Source organism: Pleurodeles waltl, chromosome 4_2 (genome assembly GCF_031143425.1).
Source record: "Pleurodeles waltl isolate 20211129_DDA chromosome 4_2, aPleWal1.hap1.20221129, whole genome shotgun sequence".
Taxonomy (NCBI): Eukaryota; Metazoa; Chordata; class Amphibia; order Caudata; family Salamandridae; genus Pleurodeles; species Pleurodeles waltl.
Window position 1 is genome coordinate 807,374,936 of NC_090443.1, and position 20,973 is coordinate 807,395,908.

Here is a 20,973-nt window from a genome sequence, read left to right on the forward strand (position 1 = left end):
TTGGACTCTTGCTCTAGGCAAGACTGCTGGTTTAAGGATAACAGTACTTATGTATGTAGGCGACTACGCCAATCCTACAAGAAAACGCAGCTGTCATCCTAACCCTTTCGGCTCACAAGCAGTACCTCACCAAAAACACAAAACAGTCCAAGGTGATTTATGGCAGCCTTTACGCATGGACTCAAAAGTGTGACATCTCAGGGAGCTTTGTGGTTAAACAGAGATTACCCCTTTCTCACATAAACAACGTGTCTCAATCACACACACAGGCAATTAAGAAGATGCAGTAAAGTTTCAATAGGTTATACTTTAGCAAAACTACAGTCTGCGATAAGTTGCATGGGCTGCACTGATTAGGATATGAACAGTGCAAGAAATAAAATCATTAATACAAAGACCCCCACCATCTTGGAATATCATGAAATAACATGAAGTGTGTGATAGGTCCTAATACCCTAGCATGTAGGCCTAACCTCTAGAAGAGAGCTAGGTATGTTAAACTTCAATCTACCAATGCCATGTCCATGGGAAGAGCCTCCAACCCTCGTTACTTTGGAATGAGGTCTCTAGCTCAGACTCCGCAGGCACACGAAGACTGGATCAGTGTCAAAATGACGTGCAGCATCGATAGCAGCTATGGCATCTGGTTGGAATCCCTTCGACTATCGGATAAAGTGAGGAGTATTTACAGATCTACTTGGACCCCTGACGTAGGTTTGTTCCCTAACAATAGATAACAAGGTGTGCTTGGGACGGTAATTAATATACACAATTCCCCCTAAAGCGTGAAGAGGGAAAGGACCTAAAGTGAACACCTACAGTTTGTTTGTATTTGTCGCATGATCTTGACGCCTTAGAGCGGTGACACTGATAATGCAAATCAAAACATGGGCCTAACTCAAAACAAGGCAGCCATCTTAAAAGATGTAATAAAATAAATGCGCTAAAACAGAGCAAGCTAAGTAGGGTAAAAGTCACTGGGTGACGGGGGCACGAGTTTGCAAGTCACCGGCTGAGCTAGTACTGCATCCCAATCAAAACAAATTAGGATTCACTACAGCATGTCTTCTGGGTTGAGCCAACACCTGAATGGCACAGCAAGCACGGCCAGTGGCTGAAGGGCCCATTGCCCTTTTTATGAATGATGACTGTAGGCAGAGTCACAATGTGGTTGACTCATCAGGTAACCAGTGGCTGAAGGGAGTGACGTAAAATCCCTCTTTATGTATTATTTCATGTATGTATTTTTGTTAGAATGAATGAAAAAGATCTGGCAACAAAAGACAGCTAAAGATTTCTATTAAGCCGGATTTAAAAGCAGAAATTGAGTTGGATACATGGTTTATAAAACAGTAATTGTAATAACAATAAATACACAATTGAAAGTTACATGTTGTGGAAGACTACTGTTGACATTGTCAGGGACCACAAAGACAAAGAAAATGGTTAAGGTACTGAAAAATGCATATCCATGCGATCATTGCTATTCACGCAAATATGAATACTGTATTGCCAAAGCTAAAATAGCATTAATATTTGAAAAGTTAATCTACACTGCAACTTTAAAAATATATTGTAAGGATTTCCACTTGCCTGACTAAGGTTTTCCTCAGTAGGACATTTAAGGCTACATTATGATGAGGTACTCAGATCTTCTGCTGCTGCAAAATGTAAGACTGCTAACTGAAGTTCAGGAAAACCACAAGTTCAGAAAAACCAAACTTAAACCACCTAAAGTTCAGGAAAAGTTGAACTACCTAAAGTTCAGGAAAACCAAACTTTTCAAACAACTTTTCAACGAAGAACCTTTTAACGAAGGCCGACATCTTCACAGTAAGTGACTGAAAAATGTGTAATCACACTGAGCATCCAACTGTACTCTAAATTTCATGTTGTCAAAACGTTCACTGTCATGTGTTGATTTGCTGTTCCAGTGCTCTGAATTGGCTTCGAGAGGTGCACTGCTTTAAACAAATACTGAGGGGCATAATTACAAGCCGCTTGCGCCTCCTTGTGCCTCCCTAGTGTAATTTTTTACGCTAAGGAGGCAATAAGGAGGCCCGACCGTGTGCAATATTTACAAAGTGGTGTAATGTATTTCCCTCATTCCAGACCCTTTCCAAAAATATTGAAAGTCTGGTGTTCCCGCAGAAATTATACTCCTGGATAACTCCTGAGTCTGAAAAGGCCAGCTAGGCTTTTATTTAACAACTTTTTTTATATTCCTTTGATCTGAAGAACAAGGCGTTTTGCCCTTGTCTCCTTATGAATATTGATCACCTATGTCAAACTTTTGAACCGTTTTGGGGCATATTTACAAGAAACTGGCACATCAGTGCTGATGTGCCAGTTTTCTTGCGTCACCCCCTGCCCCACCTAACGACATCATCGGTGTGCCATAGTTACCATATGGCACGTAAGGCCAATAGCGTCAATTTTTTTGATGCTACTGTGGCACTTTGCTGCACTAGTGACAAAAATATTGACGTTAGTGCAGCAAAGTGCAAGGAGGCCCATTGATTAAAAATGACGCCAAAAATGGCACAGTGAAATCTTGTAGATTTCACTGTGCCATTTTTGTGATTCTTCTAACGTTGGAACATACATGGACGCAGACATAATGTGGTGCAAGAGGTGGCAAAGTGGCACAATGCATGCATTGCGTCACTTTGCAAATATGGCATGGTGAAAATTGTCTCCTTGAGCCACATTAGTGTAAAAAAAAAGAATTACGTTAGTGTGGCGCAAGGAGGAGCTAGGGCCTTGTAAATCTGGCCCCTTATTCGTTATTCTCCATTTTACTTTATTGTTCTTATTATATTTTAAGTTTTCCTAAATTTGGTATGAACCGTTAGGCCTTTTAGTTCTGTAAGTATATTGTCCTTAGTATGTTTTTTACACTAAACACCTTACGCATCTTTTCTGAGGCCAGCCAGGTGTCTCAGTCTAGGGCTCCAAAAGAGAGCCAAGGTGATTTACAGTAAAACCTGATTGGCTCTGTGGAGTTTTACAAATGGTCAGGTTGGGTGTTCAGTAACAGTCTACATCAGGACTATGAACTCTCTCCCTCAGCTTGCGAGTCGAAATTCCTGCACTGCCCTAATCAATATTTATTTACTTACGCACTTTTATATTCTCGGGGCGTTGCCCTCAAGTATTAGAGCACATTTCATAAAAAGTGGAAGGTAACATGCAAATAATATAAATTACATAAACTTTGCAAAGTAAGTGGTAAGTTGCTAAAGAATACTTCAAGTCTGAGAAAACAAATATTGTAATACAAAGAAGAAGGAATAACATGAGAGAGTGAACTGACCACAGCAATGAACAGAATGAGCAGTACACAAAGTCCATGAGAGGAAAATAGTAACGGAAAAAGATGTGAGATAGAAAAGATAATCAAAAGGGAAAGCCTGGCATAACCTAGCAGGAAAACCCAGGGGTCCAAGACAAAGTTAGGGGTGAAGGACTTTAACCCAAGATAAGCGATCATGGCATAGAAAGAACATGAGATATTGAAAATAGTTGAGCAGCAGAGATATAGCCACAATGGAGTAAGCGAGCCATAGGTCACGACACAGAGGAACGGACAAATATTCTGACCAAAATGAGCCTGATTAAAAATATCTTTGGAAGAGAAATATGCAAGGTTCAGAAGATTGCTTGCCAGGAAGAGCTGAACTAAATATTGCCAAAGTGGCAACATTAAAACACTCTCTTCGAAGTTCCTAGCTTCCATGCTCTTTAAAAGTCAGAGCTGGTCCTCAATCAGTGGTGGCCTCCCCTTTTGGGCGTTTGGATGTGGCCCTCTCCCTCTTTCAGTCTGAGCGTCTGAAGCTGTGAACCACAGCTTGAGACCAAAGAGATGATTAAGAATCACATACACACTGCTATTGACAACCAGGTGACTTCTCCTTGCTGGCCAAGGCATGCACGGGTTATGTATTGGTTTTCCAGGCAAAGTGGGAGTACAAAGATGCATATGACAGAACCAGGCATGTTTCTGTCTGAGCACAGGTTCATCTTCAAGCAGGCCTCACGGGCGTCTTACAGAGCGCTGCCTCTCTGTGCTCTAACCAATTGCATGCCCCACAATCACACACAAGAGGCATTTTCTGCTTTCTAGGTGTGCTGCAGAATACATAGAAAAAGGTATTTTTCCTCGTTCACCTCAGTGATGATGCGCTGATGTCTGCGTTGAGGGATGCATGGGTCTTACACTTTAAGGGGACCACTCCAGTACGAAATATATCTGCAAAAAGCGCTTCCTACTTTATATGTGTGCTGTACAATGTAGCACACAAGCAAAGTGGGAAAAGCAAGGAGAAATTCAAACATTCCTCCTCGTTAAACTTACCTCAAAGAGGCACAGAGTTTCCGCAGAAATCCCTGTGTACAGTTCTTTGTAGATAGGGATTTGCAACAAAACCCATAAGTGACTGCGTGGGAACGCCCATGCACCAGCAATGGAATGCCACCTTTATGCAAAGTAATGCAAGGCAGAGCATTGCACAGCTCTGCATAACTTTGGGTTATAATCCATCACACATCGAGATTTGCACTGGATTGACTAAATCCCATCCGAACAAGTTGCGTCATGTTTGCATTACAAAAGTAACGCAAACGTAACACAAAGGGTTTGTTAGGCTGAGAAAGTGACAGAGAACTAGGGAATGAGACAGTGTATAACAGAACGAGTGAGCGAGACCGGGAGTGAAGGAGGGAGTGAGAAAGTGACTGAGAGCGTCACTGAGAGTGACAAACAGTGTGACAGAGAGAGTAACACAGATTGGTTGTAACAGTGAAAGACTAACAGACAGTGACAGTGAATGTGCCAGTCATGTGATTAAAGAACATGGTCAGGTAATGGCTGAGCAGTGGAGCTGCAGACAGCAGGGAGGCTAGCTCCTAGTCAGAGAACCCCATGAAGAACCTGTACATTTGATAAGTGGCAGGGAGGATAAGGTACTGTGAAGTGTATTGGCACCCAAAGGGGGGGGGGAGTGCCAGGGGAACTCATGGGTTGAGGGGGTGGGAGAGTAGATAGTGTTAAGAAGCTGAGGAGGCTGGTGAAGGAGCCGAGTGGAGTCTGATACATGAAGAGCTTGGACTTGCTCAGAAATGACTAAAAGGCATGTGAATTCTAGGGGATAAGAAGCTGTAGAGTGTGGGCTCAGATGGGATTAATAACCACGGGGTGAGGGTGATTTAGTGGCTCAAGAAACATGCAAAGGTAACTCAAGATAATGACGAACATAAGAGCAGGTAGGGGCGGTGGTGCTGAGGAGGTTTAGCCAGTGTGAAGGACACATGGATGGACCTGGGGAGGTCTAAGAGTACAGGAACATGGACTGGGAAGGAAATTGCCTTGGAGGCCAGAGGACCCCAGTTGGTAAGCCTGGGAAGGCCTGTGAATTTTAGCAAAGGTCTGTGAAAATGTGCTGTAAAATGCATTATTCAACCTTATGTTCCAAAATGTTTCAGGACAAAACTCCATTTAGCCATTCTACCTTGCTTACTTCACTTGCCCTCTGCCCTAGTGCCCTCAATATGCACCAAATCACATCATCTGTAAATAACAGCTGGTCTGAGAGCACTACATGCTACAGAATATCAAATACCGTAATTTTAACATTTAGCAGTTAAAAAGGGAGATATTTATTTAAATATACATTAATTTTCAGTGCAGGGATATGGCCTCTGAAAGTAAAACAATCCAGAATCACATCACCAAGAAAGTCTTTAGTAACAAGATCCCACGTCTCACTTTGTGGACTTGGGTTTTAGCCAAACAAAATAAGAGCGGATCTTATAGTGGGAGAAAAAAAATCAATCATTCCCCAACCACAGTTCATTCTTTAATGGAGAGTGCTACAATAAAGAATTTATATCTAGTGGTAATTCATTCTTTACCACCGTGGAAACCCAGTGGACTGGATTTTACCACTAAGCACCCGATTGCAAATTGCACATTACTGAGTGGTAAATCTGCACTGATACAAACTGGTACAGTGCAGTAACACCCCGTCAATACCAGGCAATCACTAGTTTATCTGCATGGAATGAGGGAATTGCCATGCATACCCTGTTTTACTGTGTGGAACTCTGCAAAGTGTGCCCTTTTTATTTGTGAATATAACTCATACATACCACCTGCTATTTATAAGCTGGTGGTAAATGTAAGCAGGGTCCTGCGCATGGGGAGGGGCACGATGGCGGGGACAGTGGGGTTATCACAACAGACTGTAGCCTGGTGGGGGGCAGCACTACATGTATCCCATGTGCCATAGCTGAGGGTCGGAGGGGGACTGGAAGACTGGGCGAAGGGTCTGGGCTGCAATGCAGAATGTTCCCAAAGCAGTTCTACAGGCTAGATTATCCACTGGGTAAAATTGAGTCCATTGGTCCAGAACCTGGGTAAATTTAGGTGCGGGAAAAATGACCCAGACATAACTGAGTGGAGTGGACTTCTATATGTGAACTCCACCCTTCTCCACTCAGAATCAGGGCCTGGGGTAATATTGTATCCAGCTGTAATTGGCAATTTTTTGCCTCCCGTTGGTTGTTGCTAATTACTACTCATAAAATTCCTATTGCCTGGCCTGTAATAGAGCATAGCTTGCCTTTTCATGATTTCAGGTATTTTGGGATTTGTATTTATCAGGTGTGTTTGTGGCTTATTTCCTTTACCAATGCGATTATCTGTAACACCAGCATAGAAAACGGCAAACACCACCACCACCTGACCTAAATTATCTGCGAACATGAATGCTTGTCATCTGAAGAAACTCTGTAGGCGATACAGCAGAAGACACTATATAATAAGAGATTCTAGATTCAAGTAAAACAACAAATGGGGTAATTTCATTCATGTAAATGGAAAATACTATGTTCATTCATTGTTCTTGTTCATAGAAAATATGCGTGGCTTGCTTTTATTCACTGGGGTTTAGATTAGCAATGTAGGATGGAGGAGCTAGTGAACAGCTGCTGCCTTGCAGGTAGATGGTAGGATTTTCGTGGTATCGAACAACCATGAATGTGGTAGATGCCAACAAAATGGTAAAAGTGCAGTGTCTGCACAAATATAGAAATATTTTGTACTGGAAACTCCGCAGGCAATCAGGCGTGATACCATGTGATGGCATTATTTATTTATTTTTTTAATATAGATTTTTAGAACAAAAAATACACACAGTTCAAACCATAAGAATTTGTTATGTGACTTCACAACTCAGCATCATTTGAGTGCATTAGCAGCCACATGCCATCGTGTGGAGTCCACGTGGGGGCGATACAGTGGTGCCCTCCACGGACAGCTAAGATAAGAGCCACAACACAACTCTACCCTGCTTGTCAAGTTAGGGATTCAGGCCCAGATTTATGTACAATTCACGTAAAGTAGTGCAGCAAGTAAAGTTGATGCACTACATTGCATGAAGAGGAGAGAGGAAAACTTCACCATATCTACTAAGATGAGGCACTGTTCTGTTCTCTCTCTCTCTCTCTCTCTCTCTCTCTCGCTCTCCCTCTCTCTGCACTGGTGCAGTTTTGGCTGCCATGTGCCAATGCAGACACCCTTGTGCCATAGTGAAAGGGTGCTTGCATTGTGGTATGTATAGTTTTTGTACAGAAAGAGGTCCCTACCTGTAGAAAATTGGGTTACCGTTTGAGGGGGTTGAAATTCTACTGAAGCAGCAACAACAATTCCTGCCAGGGTGAAGGCAGAAGGTAACCACAAATTAACCGGTTCTTATGCCTTCTGGTAGCCTGGTACAAGCAGTCAGACTTAAGTAAGAGACAATGTGTAAAGTATATATCTAGCACTTCAAACAGTTATAGAGTAAAAACACAAGAATAATCCCACACCAATTTAGAAAAATAGAGTACAGTTTAATACATTTATGAGACCAAAACAACGAAAATCCAATGAGTAGAACTGGAGATGTCAAAATGTAAATATTCAAGTGAAAATAGTGCCTGGAAGCACAAAGCGCCAACTGTGCGTATCTGGTTGCACCGGACCTGGACAAAGTCTCAAGGTCAGGCCAAATGCAACAGAGGCAGATACAGGGGTAAAGTTAGGCACAAACTAACTTAAGTCCTGGTTGTGAAGTGTTGTGAGTTCCTGCGTCAGGATGCGTTAAACAGGGTCTGTTTCAAGGAGCTGCGATGTGCAGTTCTGTGTCGTTGTGTAGGATGCCACTGATGAGAGGCTTTTGATGTGAAGGCCTGCGTTGAGGATGTGTCTGTCAGCAGCGGTTCTGAGGAAGCTGTGATGCAAAGTCCTGTGTTGTCTTTGAGGATGCTCTCAATGAGAGGCTTGCAAAGCGAAGGCCTGCTTCAAGGATGCATCACGCCATAACAGTTGTAAAGAAACTGCAGGCTGCGATGTGAGATACTACATCAGGAATGCATTGCACTGTGGCGGGAATGATGCATTGTGTTGTTGTGGTTCTGCTCTCAGGACCACAGCTGGGCAGGCAGTGCACCATCAGGCCCACTTCTGAGGGTCCAGAACTGGGGTGGAACCACTTGGGGGGGCAAGACTTATAGCAGACAGTGTTTAGGTGAAGGGTTCAAGGTAGTTTCTGCCTTTTCTGTCCCTGAGGTGCTGATCAGGAGGTCCGCCAGCTATCCTTTGGAGTCACTCTCATTGTCCTGAGATATAGATGAAGGTACTGTCCTTTTCACTCAGGGCAGGAGTCAGCAGTGCAACAGGGCAGCAGAGTAACAGTCTTTCTTGCAGAAAGGCAGTACAGCAGTCATTCTGAGTTTTCCACAGCTCCAGAGCTGGCCTTTTGAAGAGCTGAGGGTCCAATATTTCTACCTGGTGCCAGCTTTGAAGTAGGAGAAGGTTTTGGATGTTTCCACCCCATGAGGGTGGCCCCAGCATGTCTGTGCTCAGGCAGAGCCTTTCAGATGTGTAAGAGTAGTGGGTTACAGCTCCTCTCCCTCATCAAGTCAGATGTTCCATCCTGCATCACCTATATGCTGCCTCACTGTCTTGGAGCAATACACAAAGACCAACTGCCAGCTAAGCCTAGTCTTGTGACCCAGGATACAGGTTGCAGGCACCAAATGATTTGGATAATGTTAGAAATTGGGTCTGTAGTTGGCCCCCTTGTTCACCTAGGGACCACAATTCTGGTTGGGATAAGTCACTACACAACCTAGCAGCTTGGCACAGAGCAGGCAGGCTTAACTTAGAAGGCAATGTGTAAAGTATATGTGCAATAATTCATACAGTAACACAGGGAAAACACCACAAAAAGTACTCCACACCAGGTTAGAAAAATAGATAATACTTATCTGAATGAGACCAAAACAACAAAAAATCCAATAGGCACAAGTCAAGATATCACTTGTTAAAGGTTTAAATGAGTCTCAATCCTTAAGAATCAGCGATTGTATCCTTTTAACACAGTACCTGGGATGTGTCTAAAATAGTGACATATGGTGGCAAGAGGGGAGGAAATGCATTGAAAAATAAAGCACTGCATCGTATTTACCGGTGCAGCACCAACAATGAGTTGTTACTTTCCACGCTGCAAGGTAATAGGTCAATTTCCATGAGCACAGCCTTGGTTCCTCACTGTGATACAGGGATATTTTGACACCCTGGGACGATGCATTGAAAAACCTTGACAGGCTGGTAAGAAGGAGCAGGCACTGCATTGACCCGGTAGGCAATGCAGTGATTTTTTTAGCCGCAAGGCAGGCACTGTGCCAATTTCTGCAGGTGTTGCGTCTATTTTCTAATGCACAGGGATTTTCTTCTCTTTGGTGAACTCTTTGTGACCATGAGACTTCAGAATAGGAGGCAAGCTCAATCCAAGCACTTGGAGAGCACTTGTGGGGAAGGCAGAGTCATTCTAGCAGAGTCAGGAACCAGCAGGCAGCAGGGCAACAGTCCTTCCAGTAAAGTGGTCCAGATGAGTCCTTTGGGCAGCCAGGCAGTCCCTCTGACAGAGTCCAGTTGGTGGTCCAGAAGTGTCTATTTTTGGAAGGTCAAGGACCCGGTATATTTACACCCCAAAATGGCTTTGAAGTGGGAGAAACCTCAAAGAGTGGTTTTGAAGTGCACAAGGTCCCCTTTCAACCCAGCCCAGTTTGCCAGATTCCCTATGAGGGGTGATCAATCCTTTGTGTTGGGTCAGGCGCACCCTGGCCTTTGAAGTGTAAGTGAGAGCCCCTCCACTCTTCCTGCCCTGGGAGACCCGTTTAATATGCAGATGAATGCAGATGTGACTGAGTGTCCTGTATTTATGGTTGTCTGGGTGGAATACACAAGGGGAGCTGTCAACCAGCACAGCCCAGACATGGTTTGGAAACAGGCACAGAAGGCAGTAACCTCAGGGAAATGCCCACTTTCTAAAAGTGGTATCCTAAAATAGTAATGTTAAATCCACCTTCACCAGTAAGTAGGATTTAACATTACCATTCTGGCCATACTAAACATGACAGGGCTACTATTTTTAAGATCAGAATCTACCACTCTGAAATATATAAGGGCAGTTCTGCTGGCCTATGAGAGGAGTAGGCCTCACGGTAGAGAGAAATGAATTTGTGAGTTTTTCATAACCAGGGCATGTAAAACACATAAGTACATGTCCTTTCTTTTACTTGCATAGCATCCTGCCCTGTGGGTTACCTAGGACCTATCGTAGGGGAGACATATATGTATAAAAAGGGGTGTTTAAGGCTTGGTAAGTAGTTTAAAATGTGGAGTCAAAGTGGCAGTGAAACTGCACACACAGGCCTTGCAATGGCAGGCCTGACACATCGTTAAGGGGCTACTTATGTGGGTGGCACAATCAGTGCTGCAGGCCTACTAGTGGCATTTAATTTACAGACACCTCTAATGCACTTTACTAGGTACTTGCAGGTAAATTAAATATACCAATTGGGTAGGAGCCAATGTTACCATGTTTAGAGGAGAGAGCACACATGCATTTTAGCACTGGTCAGCAGTGGTAAAGTGCACAGAGCCCCAAAACCAGCAAAACAGGATCAGAAAAAATGGATTGAGGCAGGGAGAATGTTAGGGGAAGACCACCCTAAGGCTATCAGGTCTTCAATTCCAACTTTACTTAAAGAAGGGGCTAAATTACAATTCTTTAGACACTAAACTGTACATTCCTACCTGTCCCCAGTTGAAAGTTATCACTTATTAATTGTGATAATAAGGTAACCCAATGTTATCCTATGGTAGAGGTAGGCCTTACAGTAGTAAGAAATTATTTTAAGAGGTTTTCACCACCAGGACATGTAAAACGTTAAAGTGCATGTCCAACTTTTCAAATACACTGCACACTGCCCACGGGCCTATGTAGGATCTATCCTAAGGGTGACATATGTATTAAACAGGAAGGTTTAGGCCTGGCAAATGGTTTATTTTGCATGGTCGAAATGGCAGAACAGAACTGGACACCCAGAGTGCAATGGCAGGCCTGAGACATATTTAAAGGCTACTGAAGTAGGTGGCACAATCGGTGCTGCAGGACCACTAGTTGCATTTAAGTTACAGGCCCTGGATACAGGTAGTATGAGTTTACTAATGACTTACAAGTAAATTATATGTGCCAATTTAGTGTAAGCCAATGTCATCATGTTTAAGGGAGAGAGCATAAGCACTTTAGCACTGATATACAGTGGTACAGTGCACAGATTCACAAAAGCCAAGAAAAACAGGTTAAGAAAGCAGGAGGGTGGAGGCCAAAACTTTTGGGGAGGACCTTCCAAAAGGTGCAAGTACAACAGTTAATCTACAAAAACTATCCTTTAAGGCATTTCCCTCTTTGAATGTGTGCTGTAGAATGTATCACACATGCAAGAGAGAAAAACGAAGAGAAACCAAAACATTGCTCCTTGTTAAGCCTGCCTCAGAGAGGTGCAGGACTTTGGCACAAATTCCTTTACAATACTTCCTAGCTAGGGCTTTGTATAAAAACCCATTGATGTGTGCATGGTAATGCCCATGCACCACCCGCATTACACCTCCTTGAAGCAAATTAAACTCAAGGGCTACCTTGCGTTACTTTGCATTGCGTCAGATTTGCATTTAAAAAAAACTAACACAAACTGCATTCAAATTCTTGGTAAATGTGGGCCTCAGTGTCACGTTTTCTTATTAAAGTAATATTTTTTATCATTCTGGGAATCTCCTGTCATGCAATGTTTCCTGCATTTCATCAGGGCGTACAAAAAACTGAAATAATAGTTGAGTGCATACATTTCATCCCGTCTTTCGTACGTGATGACATCATCAATTCTATTAAAAACTCCAATGACCTCTTATTCTCCACATAATCTATGGGAAGTTGTATGTAGAAAAGCACATATCTGGAAGCACGTAAACTGCCATGTGCGTATTTTCATTCTCAAGTTTCAGTGACATGTTAAAGGAAGTTCATGACGACATGGCTGATGTCACGTGTTACGTCATCAGGATATGTAAGGTCGCAGTAGGTTAAAGTGGTGTGTTCTATGTCTCCAGACCACTCATGAATCACGTAGAACACACTCAGAGTTTTTAGGGGCAGACGAAGAAACATATCTCAATCCTCTCTCATAATCCACACAAACACATGTTAAATTACATTTTGGAAGTTACCTGATAATGTTGCTAGCAGCGTCAATGCTGGAACTTTCATCCAGTTTGTTCGGTGGTAACCTTTGATGTGAGAGTCTGACCATTCCACTACATATGCATCGATCTTCTCAACAGATTTAATTGTTTGTTCCCAAGTGATAAGGATGCTGCTATTACTGACTGATTGTGCAATCACATTTTGTGGAAACAACAAATCTAAAATTAAAGACAAAGAAAATAATCTCCACCATAGGGTTTTTTTTTTATTTGCAACGGTGTCATAAAATAATTTGCTCAAGAGGTAAGTGTGAGATTAACAGCAACCCAATGGAGGCATTAAATGCTCATAGAGATCAAGATCACCAACATTAGAGGCATTACATGCACATAGAGGGCAAGTGCAGTAACATTAGAGGCAATAAATGCACATAGAAATCAAGTAATAGGCATTAAGGCAGTCGTGGCTGATAATTTTAGAGGGAGGAGGGTGGACCGGACACACGCACGCATACAAACTCACTCACACCCATTCATTCACACACACACATCCATTCTCAACACTCATTAACAAATATTCAAACATACGCACACGCATACACCAAACATTAATTAAAAATAAAAAAAATAAAAATAAATCACACTTATCTGCAGCTCTGCCTCAGAGGTCCCAGGAGGGTAGGGACTGCTGCCTTCCCTTATTGGTTGACCTTAGGTTAGTTATTGTGGGAAGGCAGCAGTCCCAAGCCTCGGAGGTCCCAGGAGGGTTGGGACTGCCGCCTTTCCTCACTGGCTGACCCCACCTCTCACTGATCGACAATCGGCCCTGGGCACTTCACGGCTTGAAACTGAAGAGCCCGGGTTCGAGGTAATGAGTGACGCTACCCCTCATCACCGAGGGGGAGGACCTCGAGGACCTTTGCTCAGTTGGAGAGGTCATGGCCACAGGAACTGTGACATCCTCAGCCCAGCAAAGTTCAGTTCGGGTAGTGAGGAGCCTTTACATTTAGCATATGTCTTGTTTCCTGGCTGCCTGACCTGAAAATGAAGTGTCTGTCAGGCTGACCTTTGCTCAGCCTGACAGACACTATTCTTGAGGGGGACAAAGTGAGGGGGCGTGGCCCCTCAGCACCAGTGGACAGGCTGAGGCTGCATTAAGGTGCAGATTTACTAACGACTTACGTTGTACTTGCATGACGCAAGTTGTCACAAGTCAATGCAAGTCCTTATCTGGGATTTACTAAGCCATGCAAACACCTTTTGTGTGACTTTGTGTGGTTTGGTAAACTCAAAGCAGAGTTCCGTTACCTTGCGCCAGGGAGACATTTGATGGGTCAATTATGACCATTCCCACGCATCCACTGATGACTTTTGGTGCATTCCTAGATTTTAAAAAACTTGTAAACCTGGGAATGCATCAAAATGGTGTGCCTCCCAGACCCAGGCGTAATGAGAATTATCTTTATTTCTTTTGGTTACTTTGTTTTATAGTAAAAGGAAAGTGCCTTTAAGGATTGTTTTTATGCAGGAAGGTGTCCCTTTCTGCACAAAAACAACCCTGCTCTTAACACAGGCACCCTCGAAGCATGACACATGGGTGCCTGCATTGGAGCTAGTCTGCACAGAGTGCACCAGGGTTACGAGGCAGCAGACTTGCGCCATATCTTAGCAATTGTGGCACAGTTCTGTTCTCTCCCTTTCACGCAACGCAGTGCAGAAAGTTCCCTTACCGCATTGTGTGAAAGGTTTGTATATCTAGCCCAAAGGGAGTACAGAGATTAAGGAAGCCCGTCCTACCTGCAGGTTTTCATTAACTGAAGCAACATCACAGACCTACCCTTGTCCTTGATTTTACCCTTGCTGATGATATCGGTGCACGTGCCTTAAATTTTTTTTTAAAAACATTTAGTCAAACATTTTCACCTTCTAGGTACAGACCATTTTATATAAAGCAAACTTTTTAAAAGGTTGATACGTTTTGATAAGAAGGTCCTGTAAGTAAGAAGTCTGCCACTCCACTGTGAAAATTTCATTTATGTCAACATTTACATACTTTAAGTATTTATTGTTTCCTGACATAAGTTTTTTCCTACAGTGCACACTGGACTAAAAAGATAGATATGTCACTTTTATTTAGGCTCGCAACAATTTTCAAATAGGTTTAGTCATAAAGATGATGCTATATAGTAAAATGTTAGAGCAGGAAAATACCAGCCAGAGCAACATGGGCCTGTAACACGTATATTATTCTTGGGGTGCAAATGTTTTTGTCCTATATTCGCACATTAAGGATTGAATGATAGGGTGTTTGAGACCTACGTCCCTTTTTGCGACCACTCAAAAACATTCAGATTGGGAGCTCCATCATTTAAATGAGTGTGCAGCATCTTGCACAGGAGGACCTATCTGTTTGACTTCACTCATATCCCACCATAAAACATGGCCGGAGGTGCTCCTGACAGCAGTAGTCCAAATTATACACCAGCCAGTTGGCCAAAAACGACCCATGGAGCCTGCAACAGGAATTAGGAAGCTCCTTGACAAGAATCCATGAACCGCTGTCCCGAGGCCATGTTGTCTAGGGGACCACATCTGCGCTAGTCCACAACTAGACCAGTTTTTTTTCAGCGTTCTAAGAATTATTTTTGAGAACAGAGAAAAAGTTCAAAAACAAATATTCCCTTGCAAACTGAAATTTATCTTCCTGTAAAAGATGATAGAGAGCTATTCAGGCTGTATACAAACTGAGTTCCAGAGGGACATGTTTAAAGACCCTTTGTCACCATGCAGCGCCATGAGACACAGTGCTTTGATGATCCAGTGACGAGTTTATAATTGCACAAATACGCACCTTTCAAGGTAGAATTATGATCATTCCATGAAAGTAACTGAGAAGAGTAGGAGAAGCCTACCTCCCAGTTCTAGACATACTCTGCTCTGGTTAACTTGATCAAAACAATTGAACATCTTGTAGGCTGGAGGTTAAACCTTCCAGAGAAGCTCCATACCCTTCTCTAACTGGACAGGGTTCACTGCCTGCATGCTCCAAGTGAAGCCACGGTGCTTTATACACACCATCCAAAAAACTTAAGTTGTATTGGAGACCTTCAGAATTTCATGCTATACCAGGGGCTCTTATATCCAGCTCTACTTTTGCACATCAGGTGATATGAATCAGGTGATATGAATCATTTGAATATGTCTATTCTTTCATCATACAAATTGTGCTGACACCATTTCTTTTACAGTGGACATCACAACAGTTATTTATTTGACTGAAGATCATCCAGCGTGACATGACTTAATAGAGAATATCAGAGACAGTGAACCTGATCCACAAATATATTTCTGCATAGAAGTTTACTTTACACAAGCAAAAAAACTCTTCTTACAAATGTAAATACAATTCTGGAATTCACAAGTTTTCTTTTGCACTCCGAAAAGGGCTTATTCTCACAAATATTTTAATGTAAGAAAATCTACTCCTTGAGCTGGGAGTGGGTGAGAAGTAGGTGTTCAAGGCAAGAATGTTGTGTATGTACGTGCATACCCACAAACTTTCATGTTAAGGTAAACATCAACACATTTTAATTAAGTGTATTGCTTTTTTTATTAATGATTTCAGGGGCCTCTCTATATGCTAGTCATTTGGGGGACTGTTTAAGGCTACTTACTGTCTGCCGCAGCCTAATGATGAACTTGCCCGGCAGGTATTTAGACCTTTATTGTGGAACAGATAGTTCATCATCAGTAAGCACAGCACCAGTAGACTGGCGTGTCACAAGCTACCATCCTGCACCTACAGAAGTCAGGTAGATAGATCTTGGCGAGATTCACTACAGCAGGAACTGTCAGGGAAGGCTGTGATTTAGAATCCAGGGTTTAGCACAGGTCAGTGCATTCACTGAGGCACAGGGGTGCGGGCAAGAGGGGACACATTTCAACCTAAAGACTAAACATATCAGGTCGCAAGAATTAATGTACTATTTGCAGCCAGTTTTTGCAACCAGTCTTTTTGTACCTCAGGCATGCAATTCCTTTTTGTTCTCTGAATGTCATCACCCCAGAAATCAGAAGGGAAACTGTATTTCTGTAAATCTGATGATTCTAAGAAGTTGGGTTACTGATTAAGAGGGGTGAAACCCTTCTCAAGCAGCAACGACAAGTCTTTGTCACAAGCAAACCCTACATTTACCTGTCCTACACCCTCAGGCAGCTTGGCACAGAACAGTCAGACTTAACTCAGAGGCAAGGTGTAAAGTATTTGTGCAACACTTCAAACAGTAACACAGTGCAAACATACCACAAAAGAAGCCTGCAACAGATTTAGAAAAATAGATACATTTTTCATAAATAAAACAAGGCCAAAATGACAAACCTCCAATCAGCAGAACCAGAGTTACTCAGTTTTAAAGATTTTAGTAAAAACAGCACCAAACGTTATAAAGCGCCAACTGTGGATATTTGTTTAATATGCCAATTGGGACTAGGCCAATGTTACCATGTTTTAGGGAGTGACCACATACACTTTAGCACTGGTTAGCAGTAGTAAAGTGTGCAGCTTCCTAAGGCCAGCAAAAACAGGGTCAGCAAAATTGGAGGAGGAAGGCTAAAGGTTTTGGGGAAGACCATTCTAAGCAGGTCTAACAATGATATTATTCACAAACAAATGAATTGGGGCTATACTCAGACTTGGTGAAATAGTTGAGAAAAACAGCAGCATTCTATGAGATGAACAGCTTCATGAAGGTTTTATGTTATAATATCGTATACACAAATATAGTCTGACAAAAATACTTTATACTAAATATAATTTACAAACATATTGAAGTTTTCTATTGTTAGCTCTAATAGGGGGAAAATATTTGTATAGTATATGAATGTCAGAAGACATCTGGCATTTATTGGAGACAAATGGTGCTCTTCCATAGTCCTCACTCTTTGCTCTTAAGACAAACAAAGTCATGGATAAAATAAAGTCCAAGGGTTTGAATTACGAGCAGTAAATTAAAAGCGTGCACATAGCTTGGTACTTTAGTTTACCTAAATTGCTACGATTTTTGAATATGGAAAATGTAAAATTGCTCTGTGTTGTACACAATTTGTGGTTCTATAATCATAATTTATAGGAAGGACTATCTACTTGATTTAATATATATAAGTAAAACCACACAAGAGAGCCAGAAACACATTACTCAACACTGATCTTAAATCAGATGCCAATGCAACACTGGTTCACAATTTTATTAAATCAAACAGTTCTAGGAAAGACCCAACATGAACCATCATTGAGGCAGTTGTACCAAAATCCAGAATAGGCTGCTTGGTGAAAACATTGCACCCAAAATAAAAACCTGTGGATCACTTAACACTGAGATATAGCCAAGAGAGAAGCTTGAACACAACTTTCAAAACTGGAGAAAAAATCATTATGGAAATAATTTTACAATAAATCTGCAATGGGAATCACAAACTGGTCCATCCTGCTAACAAAGTGAGGGGGACAGTGCCTGGGACTTTTGGCATGAATTAATTATGCAATTCTGCAAGTCACTTCTGGGCTAGCCTAAAATACTGTAGCCCCACCATTGCCAAATCAGAATGCTGTCTGGACAGAGAGGACTTCAAACAGCCATATGCCCAGAAGTATTTCTCTCATTCTACATCAATAATAAGTGGGGGAACCCCTGGTTCTCCTTGAATTTCTGACAATGAAAAGTGTCTTTAAAAGTCAGAAGAGCTGGCTTCTTACAGGTCCATAAAACAAAGAGGGCCCTGGGTCTATCCAGGGGAAGCCTGTCTGATGTGGATTTATGTTTCTAGTAAGAAGTTTCTGGAAGTCTAAGGAAACACAGTCTGCTGCAACTTTAAGGACCAGCATGACCCTGTAGAACGGGAATTTTGGTTGTTATCTTTGCTTGTAGTAGGCAAAATCGTTTTTTCCACTTCAGCTTGTGGCTTTGTATTGAAAGGACATTCCATGAAAGTAAGTCTGAAGAATGAGAACGAAACCTTTTGAACTTCTTTTTTTTACAAGTTCTAAATGTTCATCCATGGAGGAACGGTGCAGGGGACGAAGTTACCTGATGGAGGCATAACCTTGGTAGGCAAGATTTTCTGGTTTTTCCCCAAAGAGTTTTTTGGCAAAAGAATCAAAACTTCAGCTGGACTTTGCTATCAAGTTATATGACCTTGAGGAGTCCAACCTGGCGTCTGCTTCTTACCTTGCCCCCAGCGGCAGATTGAATTCTCCAGAAAAGTTTGTAAGGAAGACGAAAAGACATCAAAGTGAGAAATAGCAGTAAGGTGTGTTAGATGAGGACACAACCACAGTGGCTATGATTTTCAAGGTTGTCCCTCTTGGAACATTTTGTTTCATGAAGATTCAGTGGGCCCACAAAATCAACATAACTAATCCTGTAGAGCCAATCTTGACTACAGCTTTCCACCTTACCCCATGGGTGGAATATGACTTCTAGAAAAATGACTGAGACCTACAGTAACACTCTTGAAGCTCATGAACCTCAGACCGATATGCAACCATGATTCATCACAGGTCAGCCACAGAGTATACTTCTATAACATCTTATCTCTACCTATTTTTGTCAATTATATGACATTTTATATTAAACTTAACTCTTTGAAACAAAATTGCTGATAATTTCAACTGGCCATCGTTGAATACAACAATATAGTTGGACCTACTATGTTTATGTGCAAACTTTATTATTGTTCATTGCCTTTAGAAGGACTTCACTTGCAGTGACCATAATTATCCATATTCAGTGCCTCAACATCATATTGTTGGACTTGAAGAAGCCTACTGGAGACTGAATCAATTGTTAAAAGTTTCCTTTTTTAGGTATCACCTACAGACAGGTTTAGCTGTCAGCTGTTAAGGACATATTAGTAGAATTTAGTTGTTAGGATTGAAAGTTCCCTCGCACGGTGGCAGACGCACACCCCTGACTGGAGTTGCAGCTGCAACGAGGTCTTGATCACTGGTGTTGATTTTTTTGTTATCATAACTTGGAGGGAGATGGTCACCCTACTACTGTGCATGTACACTGATGTGTGGTAGCCATTTTGAAATAGATTTTCTTACACTTTAATAAAAATCTATTGAAGATGGCTGCTACACATGCAAGCGGGAAATAAAAACAAGCACTGATAAAGACAATAGGTCTGCACCCGACTGTTGTGGGTAAGACTTGTTGGCTTTGCCAGTGCTTATTATCTACAGTATCATATCTACTGTAGTATTGCTTACTTTGCTGTACACGCAATGGATCACCAGACTTAATAGCATTTTTGTACTTAATTGGTTTGCAGACCATTTAAGATTTGGCTGTCACTTTAGTATTTTTTTATGTTCTATCTGTACTTCTGCTACCATCATTATTTTTAATGAACTGTACAAATAACCGGCTGGGAAAACTGATGCAATTGATAAATTATTCCTCTTCTTGGTTTATTACAATACCGGCTGTGATTTAGAGCCTCTTTAAGCCTGTAGACAGTGAACAGCCAAGTGGTTAAGGTAGAAAAGGCATCACCTTCACTGCCATAAAAGCAGCCCACCTGTCATATTCAGACTTTTCCCATCTTGTAACATTTTCTTTTTCATTGAAACTGTTTCAGCTGTCTATACGGGAACACCTTCATCAAAAAGAAAAATGTTTTACAGAAACATTTTTGTAAACATAAAAATACATCATACTGATGACATTTCATAGGTGAGTACATATATTTGCGTGTATAAACTCACTTGCTATTTTATATATACCAACCTACCCGATCAAGACTGATTTGCATATGGCTGGGTCCAACCTGTGGTTGCACGTTGAGCAGAAAAACTGATGGATTAAACCCAGATCTGTGACTTTGGGGCGGATGTTTCATTTGATCTGCATTCCGTCCATCATCTGTTCTATTCACTTTTGTCGCCCTTAGTGGGAAGGGTATGCCCAGAAGTGGGTCCCCTGCTCACTGTGCCACTGGAGTCATGCTAGTGGCTGATGAGGGGTAATACCCCAAAACTGCTCCCAGGATGTTTGTTTCCAGTCCAGGAAGGACCTGGCCTGGTAGTTTGGGCTAGACTGTTCCCATGGGGAGCAGGATAAAGACTGATTTGCATGTGGCTGGGTCCAACCCGGGGTGGCATGGTGAGCAAAAATAACTGATGGATTAACCCAGATCTGTGAATGGAGGTGAATGTTTGATTTGGTCCGCATACCATCCATCATCTGTTCTTTTTGCTTTTGTCACCCTAAGTGGGAACAGTATGCTCAGATGTGGGCCCTGTGCTCACTGTGACACTGGAGTCAAGCTAGCCTGGCTGATGAGTGTTGATACCCCAAAACTGGTCCCAGGATGCTGGT

The 20,973-nt window shown here is 42.2% G+C and overlaps 1 protein-coding gene across 1 annotated transcript in view; it reads right to left on the reverse strand.

The window, feature by feature from the left end:
• IL12RB2 (interleukin 12 receptor subunit beta 2) overlaps positions 1-20,973 on the reverse strand; it is a 323,099-nt gene that overhangs the window by 101,471 nt on the left and 200,655 nt on the right. The window contains exon 10 of the mRNA XM_069232470.1: positions 12,617-12,811. Coding sequence (XP_069088571.1) covers positions 12,617-12,811 — 195 coding nt within the window. The remainder of the gene's footprint in view (positions 1-12,616; positions 12,812-20,973) is intronic.